The 25,455-nt window shown below is 36.1% G+C and overlaps 1 protein-coding gene across 1 annotated transcript in view; it reads right to left on the reverse strand.

The window, feature by feature from the left end:
• DNAH7 (dynein axonemal heavy chain 7) overlaps positions 1-25,455 on the reverse strand; it is a 92,152-nt gene that overhangs the window by 10,167 nt on the left and 56,530 nt on the right. Inside the window, exons 39-50 of the mRNA XM_071810749.1 lie at positions 21,525-21,871; positions 20,275-20,455; positions 19,063-19,248; positions 16,787-16,950; positions 13,442-13,596; positions 12,322-12,512; positions 10,405-10,538; positions 9,400-9,735; positions 6,784-6,910; positions 5,438-5,632; positions 2,447-2,539; positions 601-777 (exon numbers count right to left, since the gene is read on the reverse strand). Of these exons, the coding sequence (XP_071666850.1) occupies positions 601-777; positions 2,447-2,539; positions 5,438-5,632; positions 6,784-6,910; positions 9,400-9,735; positions 10,405-10,538; positions 12,322-12,512; positions 13,442-13,596; positions 16,787-16,950; positions 19,063-19,248; positions 20,275-20,455; positions 21,525-21,871 (2,286 nt within the window). The remainder of the gene's footprint in view (positions 1-600; positions 778-2,446; positions 2,540-5,437; positions 5,633-6,783; positions 6,911-9,399; positions 9,736-10,404; positions 10,539-12,321; positions 12,513-13,441; positions 13,597-16,786; positions 16,951-19,062; positions 19,249-20,274; positions 20,456-21,524; positions 21,872-25,455) is intronic.

A 25,455-nucleotide genomic window follows, 5' to 3' on the forward strand; every position in this document is an offset into this window, starting at 1 on the left:
TTACAGCCTGCTGGTTGGAGACTTGAAGTATGTCTGTCATTCTCAACAGCACAGAATTCTGACAGAATAATAGTCAGGAAATGCAAGAATCAAAGCCATCAAAAATCCATATTTGAATTCTGAGGTGTAGATGCCACCAAGGATCTTATATTACTACTGTGATTTTGATTAAGTAATATATTACACATCATGCTTATTAGAAAAAAAAATACCATCAACCAATAAGGTTCCTTAAACTGAATGTTTACACTAGTATGGTTTTCTTCCGTTTTTCCATTTTAAATTATGCAAACTGATTAAATAGATCACGACATCACTGCATTATAGAATATGCCAAAAATATTTAACATATGATTCCTTATGATCAGCAAATTGTTCATTCCTAAAAACAATCCACTTGCATTGATTAGTGCCTTGTATTAAAGAGAACCGTGAGATCAATTTTAACATGTTTTTGGACAATTCAAAATAGGTTTTTGAGCTTACTTTGGCATTTCTACTTGTACTGAAACAAAGTTTTTGCTTCATACAAACATATGCATGTGCACACACACACACAAACATCAACTATATTTAAAAAGTCTGGAGATACTGAAATACCTGATCATCAGCAAACTTAACAAGGGCTGCCATGGGGTCAGCACCAGGCGAAAGTACAAATATCAGTGGTGCACAAGAGTTACTATCAGAAAATGCTTTGGACAAATCAAATGGAGGTGGCTCAATAAATGGACGTCCCAGGTTATGAATGATAAATTCCTGCACCATTGGTATTATCTAAAAAAAAAAAAAAAAAAAAAAGGAAGAAGAAGAAAACTAGAATTAATTAAAAGTGTCCTCATTTTGTGTAAGCATTAACACAGATCACTCTAAACATTGTAATACATATTTCAAGGACAGTATTCCTGCACATAAAATGAGATAAAAGTGCAATCCCAGAGGAATTCATGATTTCACAAGTGTAAATCCAGGCAAAAAACAAGCTTTAAGCTTGAAGATGCTCTAAGAGGGCTGGAATCAGAAGTGCTCAGCAAAAGATCCTTCCTCTCATTTCTGTCACCACATCTGAACAGACTCACATGCTGCTATAGGAAGCTTGATGTTTTCTGCATTTACGCCACCTGTATTATGGAAAGGATGTCAAGTTTCAGGTCCCTAATGCAACACCTTTCAAAGGTGCGAAGATCTTGCGTAAGAAAACTGCTGTGGACAACAGTCTTGTACATGCTGGTGTTTAACCTTCCTGCTGAAGTGAACTGAGCTCTTTACCAACATGAGAGACACTTATAAAATTACCACTTAACACTTTGACCTTGTAAACCCTTACAGATATAATTCCTTTAAATATCACCATTCATTCTATCTCTGGACACAGCCTAGAATATTTTACAATAATCACCTCCCCTTTAAAGAAATGAACTAGTATTTGCAAATGTGATACCAAGAATTCATCTCTGAACCCAAAATTCAAGAAATACAAAAGGTTTCAAATAACAATTTTAACTCAAACACTTTGGTCACAATCAGGTATAATATTTTTTAAAATGTTATCTGTAAAATTGCTATATTTGTCTCTAGAGGTTTTAACTTCCATATTTGATATTTTGATAATAAAATCTGTAATTTGATACTGCATACGGGTGCCTGCAGTTAATAAGCATATAGTGCGACTGAGTACACAAAATGTGGCACAGGTGGAAAAAGTTCCAATAGTTAATTTATCTTGATTGTCCTGCTCATCAACTCACCTGTGTCTTTACTTATTTCAAATTTAACCATTGTCATTATAGCAGGTGTGGACTAACAGTAGTCCCACTAGCTTCTGATTATATGAAAAATTGCCTGTGCAAATTCTGGTTTATAGTAGGTTAACTTTTTTTTTGGAATAGAGATTCACAACTATGGGCATCTCTTGTGATCTGTGCTATATTCCATCCTTACAGCTAGACAGACTCAGATCAGAATAGTTCTGCCTCAAAACACTTTCTATAGAACAAATTGAATCTGTATGTCTGCAATAATTGCTGCCTTTAAGCACCTACATTACCTGCACTCCTCCTTACCCTTAAATTATCTCCCTAGGTTAGACAAAATTTACCATAAATAGGGACATCCACCAAAAAAGCTATAGGAGCAAAAATAGAAGGTGTACTGAAAGAAAAGTCACAAGGTTTGTCAGACAGTCTCAAGGAGGAAGAGCTCAGGTGAGTTTGGTGTGTGTACTGCAACTTAACAAAAGCTGAAGACCTACCCTTCTGTTTCAAGAAGCTTTTTCATTACCATTTCATACTTGCTGGGTTTTTTGAAATCTCATTAATTTCTTTTCCCTTTATGACTGACTGGGGTAGAATGGTTGTAGACAACACAGCTGAAATGCATACTTGCAAATACTTTTGGTTTCCAAATGCACAGACCTTTCTGGATAAGGCAAAAGTTTTGTACATACTTTGTCAGGTCGCAGGCAGCGAATGATGAGCATCCTTTGGAACTCCCCCAACTTGTCTTGCCATTCTCCAGGAAAATTCTCATGCTGGGGATCCTAAAAACAGATGTATTTCAATGTTGTTTAAAGCATTTGTGAATTACCAATAGTGAGAATAAATTATCTTTTAACTTGACACATCAATCCATCATGTGTCTTTTTCTTAATCTACAGAAATAGGGTTGACATGCTTAAAGCTTTAAAGGGTTTTTTTTTTTTAGCTTTAAATATATAAGCTTCTCTTGTAGTAGAGAAGTTATGGTAATTTTTAAGTGTGTGAAAGACAATAACCCAAAGTTCTTCTCTAGAAAATGGAGAAGGAATATGCTGAAGGAAACCTGAAAATGCACTTTACCCCCCTCTTTCTGTTAGACCTGAATTATGGTGTCAGTCTTCAGTATTACAATGGTAATGGTATAATCAGGGATAATTACATTACAGTATTACATGATAAGCATGAGTTAGGTTGCATCTGAATGCAGAAAATGAGTGCAGGGAAACAAGAATCAGAAAATCAAGTTAAACAATGCCCCAGACCCATTGACTTGTCAATGACCCAAGAATAATCCAGCCATCATGTTGTCAATGCAGGTATCAGATGGGAGCAGCCATGGCTCTGAGGCATGTGAACGTCTTGTTAGACTGGAGCAGAGTGCAAGTGAGGTATGCCTGGCTGGAAAATGGTGTTCCAGTTCTGCTGGTGACCTCTTGCGCTGGGAAGGCTTGGCACAGAAGGATGCAGACAGACCTGCACAAGCTGCATTCTGAGCACCATGGATTTAGCAAATCAAATCACGATGGAGCTCAGGTTCTGCTAAGGATCTGGAGCCTGGCTCCCTCCGTCCCCAACTTCCAGGCACTTAATTTCAGATTGGAATCCAGAATGCTGCACTATTTTTGTATTAATACACTGAAGACTCCACTGAGTGCTAAAACTCTTCTCCAGGAGAAGAGATGCAGCAGTAGCTTTGAGAATAGGTCAGCCAGCTGGAGGATAACTGAGTTTCAGTCCCTACTCCAAGATATGCAACACAACTTTAGATAAAACACATGGAATCCTTGAACTAGGGAGTTGAAGTCAGGTCTCCTGTACTTCTCAAAGCAACCTTAACTACAGCAGGAGGAGGAGAAAAATGCATCTCAAACTCCTTTGAAAAACATGTATATTCAGTCCATGACTTCTGAAGACAAAGTGCGTCAAGCAACACTGATTCCTGTGCCCTCTCTCTTTAACACACATGCACACAAGCATGAAACTGCCCTTTATTTATATTTTTGCATCACTAACAAGACAGGAAAAAGAGCTGGTTGCATATTACTGGGGGTAAACTAGAGCAGTAAAAAAAGCCCACAGTCATGGAAAAAGGCATCTTCCCCAAGACCCATTATGAATTGGTATTTTTGAAAACTGTAGTGTATTCACATGAAAGTACTAGCATGAAGGCTAGAGAGGTTATGAAAACGGTTTCACATAACTAGTAAAAGGCACAGCAACTCTTCTGTATGAGGACAGCAACAGATAGTGCCGTTCCTTTCGATCTTGCGCTCAGGTTTCCGTAACTGAATGTTCCTGGCTTCAGTGTTACTGTTTATTAGGTTCTTTATCAGTTAATTGATGACCTGATTCTATATCTCTCATTTTATTGAATGCCACTTAAATGAAGGATTTTCTGCTTATTTCAGTCTGGCCGTGTGAGTGCACGCAGAGCTACCACATACATCTTGAATCTTTACTTCTTAAAGTCAGCACGTTTCCTTTATAACAGGCATTGCTTCAAAAAGCTATCATCTCAAAGTACATCACAGAATAGTCCCCTCCCTCAATCTGCTTTTCAAATGCCATAATTTCTCTGTTCATTTCCCAAGCAACTCTTTCCCAAAGAAGAACTAAAGCCCTCAACTTGCTCTATCTTTTTGTAAATGCCCAAGGAAAGTGTTAGCTCTATAATTCTTCTGGTTCCTGCAATCTGGACAACTGAAGGAGCTGCAGCTGCTTAGCTTCTTTAATGTCTCAGTGTACATTTATGAGCATTTCCAATCAAAAATCCATTCTTCTCCCCTCTGCATACTTTCAGGCCATTTGTTAAACAGAAAGGATTTCTAAATCTTTGACATTTACCATGAATACAACACATCATTCATTTTTATGAAAGAGGTGTAAGAGGCCCTGGATCATTTGACTGACTATTGGTGATAAATTTTCATTATTTAAGTTAACAGTGAGAAAAGCACAAACAGACAGTATTAGCTGCACATGGAAGTGGTTATGGTCAGATATGGTGCAAGTAGGAAAGGAGGATAACTTTTTTAATCATGTCTTCAGGAGGTATGTTGATGACGAACACATTGCCTATCAAGAAACTAAAGAGAGTGTGATAAAATAAAGGAGTTGATAGTAAGATTAAAGACGAATCAAGTGTCCAAATGTGGAGTAAAATTCATCTAAAGAGCCTAAATTTTAAGGAAACAGCGATGAAGTTGGATAAACACAAAGTCAGTCATTCATGCACATATCCTGAGGTCACTGCCAGAGTTGGAAACAGAACACAGGTCTCCTGAACCCCACACTAGTTTCTTGACACGGAAATAATTGTTTTTTCACACATATCCAGGAAAGCAGCATGCCACATAATAGCATGAAAAGGCATCCTCAAAGTATGCTAAACAAATGTATGGAGTTACAAGGGACAGTGGTTGCCTTAAGTTTAGCAAATGTCACTGTCACCTTACCACTCCAGGTTTTGTTGGGTTTTTTTTCCCTCCAAATTCAATTCAAATCCTGACTTGCTATTCAGAAGCCACCTGACAAACTGGCAATAATCCACTATTACACACCATTTGCTTAAATATTTACATTCCACTATGTAAGAACCATGCACTTTCCTTCCCCTGAATAAATATTTTTCCATGTGTTAATTAGCTTAAGAATGCAAGCAATCATGGATGTTAACATACCATGCTGTCATACACCAGTTTCCATCCATCCTTCAGTTGTGTAAAATCCTCACGAATATTTGTGAAGTGTGACAAATCTTCTAGTCGACAAATTTCATCCCATGATTTTGGAGGAAGCCAGGTACATGGATTAGAAAAGGGATTGTCCAAACCTATGCCTCCAGTCAATAGAAATTTCCACTCATCCTCATCAATCTGCAATAAAAAACATAGCTCTTAGGAATAAATAAATAATATCTATTGGGTTTAGTAAATTATGGAGGAAATCAATACCTTTATCTGAATTCTTGCATTAGTTGAAAAGGCTTCTATATCACTACCAAAAGCTTATTTCCAAAGTGTTCACTATCTGGTTTTCAGTTACACAAGAATTTAAGGAATTTAAGATATGAGCCAGTCTGAAGATTCATCTGCATTCCTAACTCGGGGAATGAACAATGTTAACTGATTACATTTTTACACCCATTCTTCAAATCCCAAAATGTTGAAGGAAAAAAAAATCCTGGAAATATTTAAGGGAACCATGCCTTTTGCAACTTTTTCCTATAATGCAAGTCTAAATAGGAAAACAAAATATCAGCCTATCACGTCTCATTGCTTTCACAATACTCCTTCATCTCAAAATTTGATGGCTTGAATTTGTAAATTGAAGTCCCTGTGAACGGGAGAACAGGGTCCCATGATTATTACTGTCAGCTCTTGAAGGAATTCACTTCTATTCTGTATTCTCTGAGATAAAAATTTCAGAAGTTTCTAAAATCTGAAATGTTTACATGTTACACTGAAAGAAACAACCCCAAGCAACTGTAAGGACTGTTTTGAGGACAATATCATTCACATACATGTGAATTTTTAAAAATCCTGTAAAGAAATATTTTGAAAATAATTACTAGAATTCCAGAGAATTCAGTTAGTACAAGTGTTTGATTGTGAGGAATTCCATACAAAAATAAACATATTTAGCACCATAAGTGAAAAAGATTAGTAGCTTCTTAAATCAATGCTTATAGTTCATTTTGATATGCTCTTAGAACTTGATACATTACAGTAAAGTTGCAAAGTATTCACTGTAAGAATAACAGGGGCTGGGCTCTGCTTTAAGTAATGTGTAGTAAAACTGTTATCATCCAGCTCAGTTTTGTCATATCACTTTGTCATAGATTTATTTCATTCCAGAGAATCTTTTTCCATGCTTATAATTGCTTCTTGAAATGAAAAACACCACAAAATTGAGGCTTAAATAATACAATTTGATATAAACTTATCTTTCTATTCTTATCCTGTATGTTCCTATTACTGACAGTTTGTATCTCATATCAAACAGCAAATTATTTTTAAATACTGACCAATCTTTCATATTTCAGTAGATTCACAGTTAGACAAAAAGAGAACAGCAGCTTGTCCTTTTCAAAGAGGGAGCGACAGACATTGACATAAAGTGAGTAAGTAAAATGATCCTTGAGAATCTTCAACCTACAGGTGTTGGAAAAAAATATCTTCCATTAATATCACTCTAAAGTGGCGCCCTCTGGAAACCTGTTACAAACCATTCATATGTCCTTTATTCTAATAAGTTCTCCAGTCAATTACCCCAAAGCAATCATTAAATGAATGTACCATTGTGAGGGCAAAATAACATGAAAAACATCTCAGTAAAACATGATTTTCAGAGAAAGTGAGAGGTTCCCTTTGGGAGGGGTATAAAAGAGCAGCAATTTTAAAATTCATTATGAATATAAATACCAGGGCCAAAATCAAAACAATCCATCTTTCAAGGTTATCTGAAATCTGTTTCCCATTCTACAGAGAATTTTCCTTAATATGCTGTAATACAAATTTAGTTAAAACTCCCCGATTTATTACCAATCATTTCTTTAAACACAAAGCAAGCAGGCCATCTGTTGTTTTATAAAGGTTGAAGTTTTAATATGTTGAATACCTAGTCAAAATGACAAAAAGTCCCTTGGGGTGGTTAGAAATGCAGTGTATGAATTTCCACAACTACTTCAAATCCTTCTTTCAAGTCAGTGACAAAGATGTGCAGGGGTGCTATGGCTTTTTTCCAACTTCCAGAGTCACCAGTCCCTTGGCAGGGAGGTACTCAGAGGGTGTTCCTGCAGTTCAGACATATGCACCATTCTAAAACCTATGTGTGATCCATTAGAATTGAAAAGTGGAAAGCTTTTGATGAGAGATAAGATGGAGAGCAATCTATGTTGTTTGATCCATGTCTCCTTTTTAGTTTTGTGTTTCAATCTAGATTTGTTTTCTTCCATTCAACTGACAAGAAATAGACTATTTTTAATATTATTATTGTAATAAACAGTCCTGGTTTTTATTAGCTTTTTAATTCCTTTCAAAATTAATGATTGCTCATCAGTTAAATGGATACAGACACAATTTATACACAAAAGAGTGACACAAAGATGACCGTGCGACAAAATGTAAACTCTTCTCAAGTTACAGAAGTAGCAAGGTTTGCATGAGAAAAGAATGATCAAATAAAAAATCTCAGTAGAGGCTGCATTAAAAAATATCTGACTAGTGAAGACAGCCCAAGACAAATGGTCTGATGTGAATTATTAATTCACAGAGAATTTTCTGAGTCTGTCTTCCTCTGCCTTCACTGGGCAAAATTATCAAAATGGGCTTACACCAATCATTCCCTCGGGATGCACACTGTCAGCTGGGATTCGGCTCCTGTATCTTTATATTCTTGCTAACAGGAAGGTTCTGAATGAAAATGAGATTATTTTATTTATTGCTTACTTTCATTTAGGCACACAGGCATACAGGAGGTTGTTTTGAGATACAGAAGAGTAAGATTTAAAGTTCAAGAGCTAAGTTTACAGAACACAGATTGCCTTATTGGTAAAAGGCTACCTTGAATGCAGTTTCAAATATGACACCAAAAGATTAAGCTCTGACTGAAATGATTATTAGCAATATGTTTGATAATACAGTTATGCTAGACTAAGAGTGTCTAGACCTTGTCTAAATTCTAATGAAAAAAATACCCTGCCTAACAGTATGCCACTAAACTGGACACTATATATTTAACTACACACTAAGTACTGCCTTACCAGGTACTACAACTTACTCATGTTTAAATAAAACATGGAGAGTAATGGTTAATCCCCAAATGGCTACTTGCAATATTAACTAGAAAAAATTTCTGTATTCAAATTGAGAGATCAGTTTCTGTCTCTCATCCTTTGTTCATCTGAGGAACATGCAAGTATCTAAGTAACATAAGCAATGTTTTGTGATTTGAAGATCAAATAAAGACACTGAATTACAATTTAGTAACTGATGTGACAGAGTACTGAAAAACTTTCTTTAAACCAACTCTGTGTAGATGATTAACTTCAAAGGTATAGTTTGCATCATCCTAATGAGATCATAATAGTGAGGTCCATCACACGTTAAATAAATTCAGATTATTAAAGAATGCACATTTTCTCCTGTTCTCATGAACAAGCTCGAAGAGGGAGGGACACCTTCAATATAAAACAAGAATCAAACGATTTTAAAAGCGGTTGGGTTCAGAATTGCTGCCTGGCACAATCCACAGCCAAGAGCCCCAGTCACAAGACTTCATTCTCCCTCACCAGTTGTCTGAAGAAGTTTCTTGCCTGTTTCTTGAAGACATGCAAAGTCACTACATGAAAGGAAATCCAAAATCAAAGTAGGTGGATTATTTTAATCTAACTGATACTTCGTAATTTCACACACAATTACTCAAAAGAAATAGTGAAATGAGTTGCACTTGTACTATATTGTATATATTTGGTTTCTATGAATAAATTATTTTCCAGAAAACAGTATCTGACATACAGATGTGCCAAAAAACATTTCAAATTATAGTGCCTGAGACTACAGACTTTGGAAAAATTACAGTAACATTTCTGAACTAACTATGAATAGATCACCAATTCCAAACGGCAAATTATCATTCTTACCTTGATTGTAAAACTTCTGATTGCTCTGAATTATCTATAGACATGATGAAAAGGTTAATGAACCACATGAGTGAATACTGGTACATGGGCTCAATGTTGGCTAGATCAGCAATCGTAAAAAACAAGATTGATGAATGGATGGCAATAGGCCGATAGCCCATACGAGTATTATCAATCTTCTTCTCCGTCTCTTCAGCTACAGCTTGCTTTTCAGAAATCTCATTAGCCAGAACTTTGGAAGACGACAATATCTTAATAGCAGTTTCATCCTCCAAAATATTTCCTTCTGAGGTTGAAAGAACTTCTAAAATCTTGTCTTCTATTTCTTTTAGCTGCCTAAAATATTATAGAAGATTTTCACATATGAAAATTACAGCTGTTTTCTGTTAGTTTCTATAAAACAAGACACCGTATAGCTTCTATTCATGATATGTCACTTAAACAGCAAAACCTTTTTTCCTCATTAAACCTTCCCTTAAATTTAAGAAAAAGTAGCCACTTTTGGGCTAAAAATGGATGGTCAAAGGAAGAAGTGACAAATCACTTGGAATACAGTACATTTCATGCCTTGATCCACAAGGAAAGATGCCCTTTGGTGTGTACAATCAGTGCAAATCTAACACACAGCCATTAGTATCTAATCCAAAATCGTGAGGACAGCATATTGTATGCCAACATCATGAAAGGGACATGTAAAAACAGACAGAGGACAAAATTGAGAGTTAGATTTTGCAATTACACAATGCACAATTCAGCTCTTTAGCATTTTCTAATAAGACCAGAAATAGGAAACCACATCAGAAGAAGAGAGGCACAACCAATAGGTATATGAGTAAGAGCATGCACCCAAATCAGCCTAAAAACCAGCAGAAGTCTAAGTTCAGGCAGTCTTGAATTTCCTGTTAAATCAAGCAAAAACATGGTCTCTGAAACGTATTTCCCATGATTGTATTTCCTTAAACTGCAACCTGCATCTGTCCCTAGCAAGGGAGCATCTCTCAATACCTTTTATTCTCAGCCCCTTGAAGGATGAGGGCTTGTTTTTCTTCTTCAAGATCTGGCCTTTCTCTTGCAACTACAATTCCCAGCAGCTGATCCTGCATTCCTTCTGAAGTTATCATGAAGTTCAATAATGTCACCTGGTAGAAGAAACAGGTTTGGAAAGATAGCACAGATGCAATTAAAATGCTGCTTCATCTACAAGATGAAGTTAGTATAAGACCATGTCATATGCTCAACCAAACACGGAGAGGAAATGAATTACAGCTGAGGGTTTAAGCTGGTGTGTTGGAAAGCAAACTCCAGGCTTAACATGGAAAATGAAACATTAAAGGGATGTGACAAAAATTTATAGAATTTCATTCTTTCCTCTGTACATGGAAACTTTGAATATCAGTGCTTCAAGTGACTGGTCCATATAACAAAAATGAACATCATTATGTCTGCTGCCTAAGTTTTCTCTCTTTAATAGCCTTGTTCACATGCAATTTGTGGCGTTATTACTACAGAGATATTAGTATCCTTATTAATATCCTAGAATTAGGATAGCATCATGTTCTCTTTTTAATTGGAAAGTGACTGGAAAAATCACTTATTGTTTAAAAGTATTCCCATGCCATATTTATAATGTATCTGGAAAAGCCCATATGTTCTTGCCGAAGAAGTGACAAAATGGACAATATTTTACAGGAGAAAGGGAAGCAATAGTTTAACCAGCAGAAGGCTAGAAAATAGTTTGATGCATGGAGTTCAAAACCAAGAAAATAATCTACTTACCCATCATCAAGACATTAAAATATTGGTTTCAATTCATTGAAATAGTGACTACAGATTCTCTTTGGGCTTTTTTGGTGGGTATGGATACCATTGACTTGTGTTGCAAAAGAATGTTTACCTTGAACATAGTGATTTGTTAGAATATGGAATATAATACCTGTGAAGTTAATTCGTCTTATCTGCTTCTGCCACTAATGACATCTCAAAGTTGGCCAAATATTTGAGGTTTTTCATGAGTTTTGCTTGCAAAGTTAGGAAGGGTAGTATTTTAACTTTCTTAAAATACATCACTCATAGTTTTTTGTTATAGTAAGCCTCATCTGAAAAAAAATTTGGAGGACAGATAGCATATCTGTGTTCTTGCACTGAAATGAACAGAAGTTATTCCCTTTCATTAACTCTTGTCCATTTTCCCTGCAGCAGTACTCCTTCACTGTTGAAACAACTTCCTGTTCATTTTACTGACATTCATAATGGTTCTAAAAGTTTTGATTTCAAAGTTTTGTGTTTCAGTGCAGTCAATGTTGAAGCACGGTGGACATATGTAATACTTTTCTATAAACAGTTCTTCAAAAAGAATAATAAATAAAAGGGGGAATACATTTCCCAAGCAACTTCAGAAAGACTGAAACACCAATTTTGTTCCTATTTTTTTTGTCCTAACAGAAAAATAGGAATAGCTATAGTTATCAAATATATAATTCTGTAAATATATTTTCTGCTATAAAGAAGGCACAATGCCAGGAATTGCTCCGACTACCATTCGTAACTACACTACAGATAAAAATCGTGAACGTGAAAGCATAATGTGGATTTTGCATGTGAGGTGACTATTACATTAAGTCCTTGTAAATATTTTTATAATAAAAGGTAACCAAATAGCATCAGGAGATACAGACTGGGAAAGGTGTTAAAATAAATTCATTAATTAAATTCCTGACAGTATGAAAGAATGACAGCGTAGCAAGGTGAAGTATAAGACCTGAGCAATGTCAGCACATGATACCAGTCTCCCAGCAGTGTGAAAAAGTACCCCAGCGTTGGCCGGGGAGGAATAAGCAAATGCCAGAAATTCTTCCTCAATTTTAAAAACAGAATAATTTTAAAATTAAAACAGACTTGCACATCCATTTTGCAAATTCTCACCTTAACAGATGTTTCAGGAAGATAATGTGGATTTCTCAACTTAGTTGTAATATAAAAGCGGAATTCAGGAGCGTACTCGATAGTGGAGTCTCCAAGGCAGATGCATATACTCCCTGACTGCTTAAATGTCTGTTTGAGCAACAGTGGCTCTAGGATAGGATCAAGTTCTTCTCCAACATTCTCCAGTAGCACTTCAAAATAACGTAAGAATTAGTACGACTTTCCTGGCATTTATATTAATAATTGACTGTTCTTTTCAATACATATGCATAATGTGTATTTACTGTGTGTAAACAATAGGAAAAATTAATTGAGCAACATCTAGAGATAAGATTAACATTTCTGAGAGTATTCGGCTGCTTGAAAAATGAATCAACAAAATGTACTTTTCATTTCTTTTAAATAGTATACCAATTTGCAAAAAAAAAAAAAGCCACTAAAATACTATCATTATTACTGCTGCCAATGGCTTAGAACAGCAGTTGAAGGCTACCATTTTTAAAAAGAGAAGTAACAACAAATTGAATGCCATGCACCACAGAAATAATTTGGGGTAACTTAGTCTGCCTCTGTTTTCACTGTAAGCATTTGAGATCGTAAAAATCAAGAAATAAATAATGGATAAAAAATAATCCTTTTATTTACTTGTAGTCTGGTTAATCATTGAAAAATAGCTGGAGTTGTAACTTTGTATTTCATTAATTTAGTTCTATTTCAGGCTAATAATGACTAGTTGTAATAAAGATCCTACAGAGGATATTAAAACCATTAATGATCACAGCCTAGCAATCTGGTATTGATGTTCTAGAAAAGCCAAATAAAAACAACACAACTTTTTAGAAGTAACACTATTGTAATATGAAAACAAAAGCATGGCAAATCTAATAAAGCAATCAAAAGATACAAGTTAAACGGAGCATTGTATTGTGCTAAGAAGTATCTTTTAACCTGGGCTGAGGACTTCCATTACTATAGAACTAATGTGATTCAAAATGAGAAAAAAAAATTCTCAGTTTTCCTTAACGATGATAACATTCGATTCTCAGTGAAGTTTCATTTTTTAGTTAATTGTGACCCCTCCAGGTTCTTCTGTAATTCACACTTTCATTAGTCAACCTACCAGGGCTTCCAAACTGAATGCAATTTTCCAGTGTTGTAACAAATTGAGGGTCACTGAGTTTGATCACATGCAAGTTATTGGCTTTTTCCATGTTCTTTATCCATTTGTTTGCTTGACCCTGAGGATCTATCATCAGAGGCCATCTTCTTGCATTCCTGAAGGGAAAAATACAAACTTTCAAAACTGAGGCATAAACTCTTCAAATGTTTACCTAAAAGGACTTCTTAAAGCAATTTATTCCCTCTAGCATTAAAACAAAAGCACATCAGTATGAAACAGTATGAACAGGCACATCCTTGGGCACAATCCTTGATGAATTAACCAGCAGACAGATGAAACTCAAAGGTCATTGTTTAAAAAAAAATAATTTCCTCTTCCAAAGAAAGTACTTAGAATAAGACTTGTTACTTCCTAGAAAATTTAGCTGATTTTATAACACTTTCAAAATAAAAAGATGGCTCTAGATTTTGAACAGCTTTAACACAGACTTATGCATGAGTGAGCATTTTCAAATGAAAATGGACTTTTCCACCAGAGAGACAATTTAGAGTTAGTATAAAGCAAAATACATAAGCAGATTCAAAGGTACTAATCCTAAGGCAGCAATGGACACAAAGAACTCCTGGATTTATTTTTGCCAGATTTGGTAACTACTTCACTGAATATTTACAACATGCTCTACCTCATGTAGTTACATTACCCAAGATATCTAAGACTAGTGACACATTGTAATGGTCAATTACAATCACAGCAAAAAACACCTCAATTAGAACCCAGCCAGGTAGGCAGAAGTGAGAATTCCAATATAGTCCTAAACATGTGGATGAAGGGCCCCAGTCAGATCTCAGTTGGTTAGCAGATATAACACAGCCTACTACTCAAACAAAAAAGCCAGCAATACTTTTTTTTTTTTTTTTTTTTTTTACCAGATTCAGCATAAAAAGAAATCTTACAGAACTTCGGAAAGAATTAAAAAGCAGAGAGTGTTTTTTAATTTTTTGGCAACTGCTGGCAGCTCTGGCAGCTCAGCAAGACCCAGAACCAGTCCTTGCCAGATGCAATGGAGGCCAACATTTCCCCACCTCAGTGCCAGCTTGTGGTGAGCACAGACGTACAGAGTGCTCGATGCCCTTATGAGCAAACTGATGTTGAGCTTAGTAGTGTTATTCCTAACTATCATGTATGTGTATTAGTGAAAAAAATAATTCTGTACTCAGAAATCATGACTGATCCTGCTTGCAGAATCTCTGCACAGTAAAATGTGCCCAAGTAAATAGGATCACTTACAAAACAGAATATATCTGGAGGTAGGGAGCCCAAGCACCTGAGGTTCTTTGGACTGAAAATGGAGGCTGTGCAAGCAAGACAGCAGAGGTTTAGGAGTGAAAGTTCTGGAAGAGAAGTGTCCCATGTGTGGCAGTAGCCTGAGATTAGACACAGGCTGCCAGAGTTTCCTTCTGGGTTAGGGATCACGCATTGGACTCAGGAGTGACCATTCACCACCCGAACAAGGATGTCTGTCTTCCCCCTTGGAGAATGAGCGAGATAAAGAGGTTATCTGTAAAGGACCCTGGCGAGCCTGCCCTTGAAGGAAGAAAGTTTCCACAGGGAAGAGAGGGAGAGATTCAGGACATGCAGTTGTAACCACCAGGACAGCAGAATAGCTTTAAATATGCAGAGTTTTCAAAAATGCTTTAGATCAAACAATGTATCATTAGATAAAGTCAACTTATTTAAAGTCAAATTATTTGAATGTAGCCGATGATAATTACAAAAGGGAAAATTTAAAAACAACAACAAAACCAACAAAAAAATTCCAAGACGGATTTCAAAAGGAAAAATAAAGCTGCCTTTCCTTATGAGGACTTTTTTCAACTTGTGAGAAGACTATTGTTCTGCTAACCACATTACAGCAGGCAGATAAAATTACACCTGCTGAGCTTTCAACTATCAATAGTATTTAGTAAATTCCAGTATTGCAAGGATGTAATCATGTCTCTGCTACAAATTAACATTTTTATAGTTTTTTTTAAAGTTCTTTGCAGACTGGACCAGGTGCAAAGAAGACTTTGTGGCCCTCCTATTCATAATGCCTACTCAAGAGGTCCCTACACTAACCCAAACCCCAAAGCTCTCACAGCTTTTGTCTAGGAATATGCCAGGTCATTCTGCTCCAGGAGGGATCCCAGGAATGACCTGTCTGTATGAAGTATCGACAGCCAGGGGAACAAAGCCCTCAAAAAAACAGACTGCAAACTGTCAGTACAGAATCACCTTCTCACCTTTTATCCACTCTCCACAAGTCTCTCCAGGATGAGGAAGATCCATCTCTACCTGCCTGAATGGATGTGAAAGCACCTTTCTGAAATCAGAGGCTATGGCAGTAAAGGCCTCTCACACCTTTTCTTCTTGAAGCAGTTAAGAAGGACATTTGGACAAAAGTACAAAAGAAACAGCAAGGAGCTGCAAAGAGTGTGTTGTTGGAATCACCCCTTGTAAGAAAGGAGACAAGAAGTTCTCTCCATTCAGACTTTCGGTACCTCCCTGGCTGCCCTCAGGAGGAGAGATACTTGGGCCTTTGGTTGTTGTTTTGTTCCTGTGATCCAGGAAAGGCAAGACTCAGCTCATGAGTGCACAAACCAACACTGCCAAAATGTCAGGGCTTTCCACACTACATGAGTTACAAACATGGTGTTAATATCTCCTACCAGCTGGCAACATGAATTAGGAAACTGTGTCTAGACAAGTAATCAAGATCTTACCTACAGTATTTCCAATGCCATCTTAAGGAAAAAGTATGTGACCCTCATGGAAAGACTAGCAAAACTATTTTCAGTAGCTCTACAGAAACACCTTTTGGTAGCTCCTGATGCTAGCATATTTCTTCAAAATCAACGAGCTTTAGCTTTTGAAAGGAGAATTAATTCCATATCTACTGATTGTACTGCAAGAATAGCATTAAAATTCTATTCCTGAAGCATTTTAGGATGTTTTAAACTGAATTCAGTGTGCAGTATGTTTGTCAAAAAAAGAAAGGGGAGAAGAGAAGGAGAAGGTATCATTATAGCAATCCATAGGTTTTGAAAAGGAGTGGACTGAATTCACAGATTTAAAATCTTGACATTATCAAGTTACAAAGAATGAGTAGTATTTCTTATAAGCTTAAATGTTATAGTCATTTTGTAACTCTGGTTGTTACATTGGATATATAGCAGAAAACTGTCTATAAAAATAAAAACTGAAAAGCATGTTATGAGAAGCTGTTTAATGAAAATTATTCATTGTAACTGTTTTTGTTGGGTTTTTGTTCGTTTGTTTTTTGTTTGTTTTTTTTTTTTTACTTACGAGATAATGATGCCATTGTCAATAGAAAACATGTCAGAAGGCAGTCCAGCAATAGTCCAAGACCTGATTGTCACTGGTTCTCCCAGGGTATTTGTTAAGGAAAAATCATCAGAACAAGGAATGTCTTTTGTTTTACATAGCAATGTCCACTCTTTAGTTTGCATCTAGAGAAGAAGAAAACAAGTATTAACTTAAGTTCCATGTATTCACAAAATTTTCAAACTATTAAAAAATATATATTTTTCAACCCATTTCCCGTAACAATTGCTACGTACAAGATCACTATATCTTCAAATGGAAATAAATTAATCCTTCTGGATAAAATGTCTAAAAAGTCTCTTAAAAATGCCTTTGTATGTGATTTCTATGTATGAAATACATGTTTATTTGGTCAGTGCCTTGGTATGTTTTTATTTACCATTTCAGTGGTAGTCTTCTATACTACAAAATGAGTGTAGAACAAATGCAGATATTCTAACTAAAAAAAAAGTATCTTAATTATTTAATGTCAGGATAGACATAATGAGTACTTGTCAGGACTTAACCAAATGTAACCATCATTAAGAGTTGCTTTTTACAATTCACTGTTCTCTGTATCATCTAACTCACTACAGTTGTGTAAACTATACATGTTTGTATGGCGCAGAGTAATAATCAAGACACACAACTTCAAAGATGTAAATGAAAAAGTGTATTCCACTAGGAAGAATGCCCCTAAAGAAGGAAATTATATAGAAATACCATGTTCATCTGAAAGGCATAATCTTGTATGAAAGCTTTGTATAAACTAAAAGAGATAGTATTCTAAATAAAACATTAGCTGGCAAAGCCTCAAACAACAAAACTCAGATATTCACTGTTCAAGAAAATAGTCCAAGGGCCACAGACATTCCCAGAGGTTGTGAATGAAGGATCCATCAATTTGCACAAAATAAAGTTCATATTCCCAAAGCTCACTTTTATTCCCAAAGTCACTTTTTGTCTTATTAAAATAAAAATCATAGCAGCAGAAGCAATGAGGAACCACACAACAGTGACAGCATCTACACAACAATTTCTCAAAGAGAGACCTGTCTAATCTGTGTCTGCACAATCATCAGAGTAGGAATAAGCAACCAGGAATCCAGACCCATTGCTGCACAGAGAAAGCAACTCTGCAGCCAGACAGAATGAAATGACACTAAAATTTTCAGTGAAATCACTACATATTAATTTTTAGTGAATAATCATGCAGATGTCTCTGCCTCTTATGAAGATCATCTGCACCTGTAGCTACACTTGCCTGGAATGCAGTTCAGCACCCCTGAGGGTGTTTCACCAAAAGTGCCCCTACCTACCCAGGTGCAATGTTCTACACATTGCAGGTTGTAAGTAGAAAAGAGAACACTCCCTCCGAATTATGTCATTTGCACTGTAAAAACTGCTATTTATTTATGCTATAAATACTCACCCCATAAACTCTCACTCTGTCAAGTTTTAAAATAATAACATCATGGTATGGGCATTATGAAGAAAATAGTTCTATGAACGAACAGTACCGAATTTTCTAAAGAAAAATGGTCAAAGGAAGCACATTGAAGGAAAAACAGAAATACAGATTATATCCAAATTATGTGTTCAAATGAGGTACACATTAGATTTTTTTATCTCTCTTTTATAGCCATATTTGATACACTCGACCTGGTTTTCAAAATAAATGGCTGAATTCAGTGGCAGGTTTTTGTGGTCAAAGTCAGGGTAATTTTGACATCTAAACATTGTTGTATCTAAAGCCAGTTGTCACATCAAAAAAATCTTTTTGTATTCAGAGTCCCCATTTACTTCACTACAAGCTACAGATACAAATCTGCTATGTTATTGAGCTACTGTATCTTTGTCTCTTTTTGTACAGAATTACTGCACTTTCAGAACTTGCTTAATTGTCCTGCTGCTGAAATAGAAGGTCATTCTGACCTCTGTGAAATTAAGGAGAATTTAGCCATTGAATGGAATAGAAGCAACCTGAGCCATGAGGTATAAAGTTACCGGCAATTGCTTTAGAGAAGAAAAGCAACCAAACAACTCCACGCGTTTCACCGCAATAAGTATAGTAGAATGAAGGAAGAATTTCCTCCATGAGCTTTATCAACAGTACTCAAAAGCCTACAATACAGTTTCAGTTCCACTTATGAATTCTGCTAAAACATAATTTAAAAATATAAAACTTCTATTAAAATAAAAATTAATAAAATTTAGATTGCTACAAAACATAGGGACAAAACCACTGTACATAATACCTGTCTGTAGCTGGATGTAAAGGCTCCTAGGTAAGCTACAATTCCTGAGGAAATAAGTATATCACCAGTCAAATTGGTGTACTGCCTTCCTAGCTGCAAAGCAGTCTCTTGCCAGCGAGTTTTCTCACCCCCAAGGCCACCAATCAGTTGTTCTGCTCGCTCTAGTTTCTTGCTGCACAAGTCAACCTCAGAACAAGAAAATTGCTGATTATATTACATGATCAATTTACACACATTTTACAAAGATTAAAAGCATTCAAGGATTATGTTCCCGTGCAGATGTTTTCTTCAGTAATTTCATCAAATAGAAAGGAAACACCTTCTTATTATAATGGAAATGGTTAAAGAACAAAAACAATCTCGGTACCAGTACAGTACTATTCAGTTATATTTTCACCCAAGTAAAGGAAGATAGTCAGTGTAACACACACAATTCAAATTAGCTCTTGATGCAATATGGAAAATATAGGCAAGGAAACGATCAAACGTCATACGATGATGCCAACTCTCGTTGCTGTTACAATCCTCACTTTTGGTAACCATGCAGCCAATTGACACCACAGGAATAAGTGCTGGTGAAGTCTCTCCCTCCCTTCTGCTTCCAAACCCCATCAGTATGCAGAAGCACTCCAAGAGCTGACTAAATACAGACACGAATTATGACTCCATTTCAAATGCCAATACTATTTTTGTAAAAAACATAAATACATAAAAAGCTCAAGATGATGTAAGATGGTGTACTGCAAATCTTAAGAAAAAAAAAAACAAAACGTCTTCTAAATGTTGCCTCTTTCTGCATACATAACAGCTGTTTAGCAGTCAGGAACAGAGCTTACCAGAAACATTCTCAAAACTGCATTAGACTTTCAAAGCTTCCAATGTACTGACTTACAAGTTCATAGGTGAATCAAACTCCTAGTACAATCACTGGAAATTTATCTCCTCACAAGAAAGCCAATATGAATTACTATGTAGGAGAGGGATATCACTGGGTAAATTCAGAACATCTACATTTTCTACTACTTTAAAGCATTTATTTTCCATGATCTGCCCATTTATAACTAAAAGACCATCACACCAAAATAAGAAGACGCTTATCTAAAAGTTTGACTTGTTAAAAGTATTGGCAGTGAAAAGGAAAAATACCATTTGAAAAAGAAGCAAATTTTAAATAACTTGTCTGGATGTCAGTTCATCTTTTGCATCATATACCTGACTTTCCAAGTCAGCCTTCTCCTGATTCTTGGATTCCAGTGTCTGTTGGAGTAAAGCCAGTTTATCTTGAACCTCCTTCAGGTCTGCTTGTTTCTTTCTTAGACTATCCATAGCAATCGTCAGTTCTGCTTCAGCTTCATTCAGCTTCAGCCGTTTGGGTGCAACATTTTTTGTCACTCTGAATAAAGCCAAAGAACACATTAAACATCTGAAAGATTACCCCTAACTTCAGGGTTACTATTAAAAGAAATGAACATAGGGGAGATGAAGGGAAACCTCAAAAACTCAGTAGCTCATGCAGGATTCCATTCCATACTTTCATGATACCTGAAGACAATTGGACTTTACTTAATCATTTTTTTCTGTACTGATACTGACTGATTTATGCAGTTTCTGCATTTTTTTCTGTAACAGGTAATGGGTAAAGGCAAAAAAGATTATGCATCCAAGCTGTGTCCCCTTTCACCACAACTGAGAATCCATTATGGATTTGTGCCATTAGGAACACAACAATAATCAATATATTAAGTAACACTCACAGACACTGTACAAACAGATTCAGGCAACTGTGTACACAAAATAAAAAATTAACAGCTTTTCACATTCAGGAATCTTTTTTCCAGTTTTGAGGATTGCAATCTTTTACAGAGATATTTTTGTGAAGAATATATTTGAAGTAACATATAACTGAAAACATATTGTTTATCTTTCCAAAAGCAAGCGGCAAGAAAATTGTCTAAAATGTCCCTATGCTCAACTGAAACAATATTTCACAAGTATTAGCCTCATAATTAATTAATCCCCTCTTCTACTGCTCTAAATTGCAGCTCTCCTTTAAAGACCATCTTTTTAGTCAGTTTTCTAACAACTGATACTTACAATGTTAATAGCCGTTCTCAAATTGAGAACTCTACCAAGTATGCATTCACTAAGCTTTCAGTCCAATAACAAAATCTTCTCTCAAATGAATGCATGCATTCCCTACCACAACTGAACTTTCAAATTGCAACACCCTAAAAAGAAGTTAACTTTACTTGCCAACTGAAGAGATCTTTGCTCCCATGCCTTCCGAGAAAAATTCAGAAGTGAAAAAATCAGGCTCTACACCTTAACATCAGGTATGACAGTTGGTTTGCACAAGTTTCCCACTAGTGAGGCATAATTTCACATCTCTTTTGGTGTTAAACTGATCTCTTTAATAAAATTTATTTTAACCTTTTTTTTTAAGAATTTTTATGCATACTTACACATCATAAACGTCCATGGCTATGACCCACTTGCACAGACCCTCTGCTGCTGTGGAAGCATTTCGAATTTTTTCTGGTACAAACTCAGGATTTGTAAGATACCGTTTTCTTATGATGGCCATGTAAGCTGGGGGAATGTTATCCTTGTCATATTCATAAAGAGACTGAAGAAATCTGATGTCACCCAGAAGTCTCTTAGCAGGACCCCAGAAATCCTCAATTTTTTTTCCAGAACCTCCTGGATCTGGAATTCTATCTGGTTTGATGCCTTTAAGGATGCATATAGCTTCCATTACAAGCTTGACACCAGCGGGAGGGCTCTTCATGGACTTAACCACTGTAATATCCTTAAAAGAATAATAATTAAAAAAAAAAACAACAGTACCTTGAGTGTTCTGAACATAGGTGGATTAATTCTTCCATTACAAGAGAAATAATAATACTTTTCATGTCAAGATAATATTTGCCATATACATTTGCTATCCTTAGTCTATCCTTTTAAATACACTGTGATTTCATGTTCATAGGACAAGCCTTCATGGCCCATCTATATACATCTAAATTTATTTAAAGAAAATTTTATTTCTTTTTTTTTCCATTCTTTCTAGTCCTTTCTTTAAGGTGTTATGCAGATTAAACTAACACTGACATCTAAACAAAAATATCTGAAATCCAGTCAACAACCAGTTTAGAGGAAGCAAAAACTTTTTATACACAATTCATTTTCAGTTGTACTCTTTCTGCTCCTAATTCAGCAGTGGGCATTGCACTGCAGTGCTGGAGTTCAGCTGTTCCAGCGTTACATTCGACCTTTCAGTTCAGGCTCTAACACACACTTCAAGCTGACAGGATCACATCAGCACTGCATTAGGAGATTGAAGAGAACAAGGTAAAAGCTTCCTTCAACTCAAAACTAAAGATCTCTGGTCTCCAGTGCAGAAAACAAATCAATTTGTATTCTGGTTAGTTATTAAATTCCCTGAGTGAGCTTAATGAGGGGAGTGGCAGCTAAAAGGAAGAAAACTATTAGGTAAGGAGTATTGACATGCTAAGAAATATCAGGAAATGAAGGAGCAAAGTTTTAACTGCAAATATAGAAAAATAATACATAAGAATGAAACAATTCTACACATATTTGTACAACTATTCAAGCAAGAGGTTTGTAATCTGTAGGTTTATGGAGAATAATCTCTCTTACTCTTTCCAAATAATAACTCTGCATGGAAATTCCAATAGTCTTTCTAAGAGCTTTTCTCACAGAATCCATACTCCAATAAATCCAAGGATTTCTAGAATCTTGTGTTTATCTTGCCAGTTAATGTTAGTTTTTAAGAGCTAGCCCATGGTTTCTCTGAGGTCTAAAACCTTGGCAATTTGGATAGAAAGCTGTATCTTTTGAGTTCTGGGAACATTCATTTGTGCCACAAACAAAAGTGAAACATTAAGGCTGGATGACAAAAAGACAATTTCCTTGCAACTGTTGTTTTTCCTGGACCTACAAGGAAAAAACAACAAAACCCCCCCAACATCAACAACAAAGTAACAAACCACAAAAACAAACCACAAAACACAACAAAACCCAAACCAAATGAAAAACACAACCAAAACCAACCAACCAACCAAACAACAACAAAAAACACCACCTACAACCACACAAGTGTGCAGCGGAGGGGAAAAAAGAGCAAGTAAATAAAGCCATGGAATTTCCATGATGCAGTCAGAAAACTAGCTGATGGGATCTCCAGGGAAGAAAGTCCTTGGAGATGATGAAAATCAAATTTAGACAGCCATTCTGGGAAAAAAAATTAAGGACAAATACAAATTAACTTAATACAACCAAGGGTTGTAAGCAGAATAGAAGACTATTATAAAGGCTAAACTCAAACTCAGCTGCCATTACAAGCAATACAACTATGAAGTATAAAAATTCTATAACTACAGTACTAGTCAGAAAAGCAAGAAAGTGCTGGCTACGCACCCAGTGAAAAGTGTGAGAATGAGTAAATAGTCAAAACGCTAATGCTCTTTGCATCTGATGTCTCTAAAAGATTAACTGTGAGTAGGTGACCACCACAACTGATAACTCTGTCAAAACACAGCAAAGATTTGACACAGCTCGTGCAGGTCCAGACCTATGCAATATTTTCATTACTGAAATGAATGATGGAAAAGAGAATATATTATATTCTCAACCGAGAGAAAGTTGAGAATAAATGCAAATACATTGGAGAGTAAAAAAAAATCTGTATAAATTGCAGAAATGGAAAACTATAGATACAAAACTAGCACAAAAAGAAAAGGGAAAGCAGCTATTATATAATTGTGATTTTCAGGAAATGATACAGCTGTAGCATGAATGACAAACTACACATGTCAATAATCCTCCTCTACTCTACACAGCATTCAGCAAACCACAGCTGAAATCTTGTATTCAGCCTTGGGCAATGCACCTAAACTGAATGTATGAAGGAGGTACAGAAAGAATAACCAGAAAAGCTCACTTGATTCGTGACAAAAGTCTAAATGAATAGTGATGACTTGCTTTCAGAAAACTGAGGGTGGGGAGATCAAGGAGGAAAGTCTTTAACTGAATAAAAGATAAAGAATCATGTCCACAGGGAGCAGGACAGAAAACAAAATTAAATTGTAATGAGTAAGATTAATAGTAAACACCAGGAAAATCTTCTTAATGATAAGTGTGTAAAGTGAAACAGATTACAAGTGGAAGATGATGACTGGCAGAGGTCCCTGCCTAGTTCTAAATTTCAGTGTCTCTGCATGTGTATTTCTACAAAACTTAGATGTCAACAGCAAAATAACACTTAAAACTGTTATACTCTTTTCTCATCCTTGCTGAACAAGCCATAAAAGGCTCACAGTTTCTTGTCACTTATGGAACTCATCTCAGAAGTAATGAATTATGTAGAGATCTTTTTCTCCAAACAAAACACTTCATTTATGGAACAATTTGCAACGTGTGTCCCGCTCTGCTTTCCACCACTGGTGGCCAAGGTGAAGGTTGAATCAAAACCAACAGTCCTCCACAGGTACTCTAAGCACTCCTACACACAGATTTTATTATTTTTTTTGTGTTCATCATGCTATTCAACTACAACTTTGAGGAAAAAACCCTTTGTTTTTTCTCCTTAGAACTACCTACCTTTTTTTTTTTTCTTCCCTCTTGAATTATAATACCTTGGAGACACTAAGCATTGGCAGCAGCTCAAGGATCATTGCATTAGCCTTCAAAGCCTTGTTTTTCTCTTGTTATTCACAACCATCATGCAATTGTCTTGAAGTGACTAAGTAGCCATCTCCTATTTTCACAAAGCATGCCAATGATCTGACAGTGCCAGAACCTAAAACTTTTGATAGCAAACAACAGCTGTAGATAACAAACCCCCTGCTTTCTAAGGTTTTCTTGAAAGTTTTTGAAAATCTTGTTTTCAGCACGAACTGCTGAAGCACACAGCACATCCTCACTCTTACAATCTCGGAGATGTCCTTTCATCCCACCGTGAGCAAAACATTATCCAGGCAAAGAAAAACTGAATGTCCATAAAACCAAAGGTGGCTGCCTCCACTGTCATACTCCTATCAAGAGTGGTCCCCTAACATGGGGAGACACAGGATTTCAACCTCCATTTATAGACTCAGAACTTAGGAATAAAAAGAGAATTTATAACCTTTGGAAGGAGGGGCAGGCTACTCAAGAGGAATACAAGAATTCTGTGAAGTTATGCAGGACGAAAATAAGAAGGGCCAAAGTCCAACTAGAGCTGAGCCTGGCTACCACTGCTAAAGGCAACAAGAAATGTTTCTATAAATATATCAGCAACAAAAGGAGGGCTAAGGAGAATCTCCATCCCCTGATGGATGCAGGGAGAAACATAGTGAGAGAAGATGAGGCAAAGGGTGAGATACTAAATGC

This window comes from Patagioenas fasciata, chromosome 7 (assembly GCF_037038585.1).
Source record: "Patagioenas fasciata isolate bPatFas1 chromosome 7, bPatFas1.hap1, whole genome shotgun sequence".
NCBI lineage: Eukaryota > Metazoa > Chordata > Aves > Columbiformes > Columbidae > Patagioenas > Patagioenas fasciata.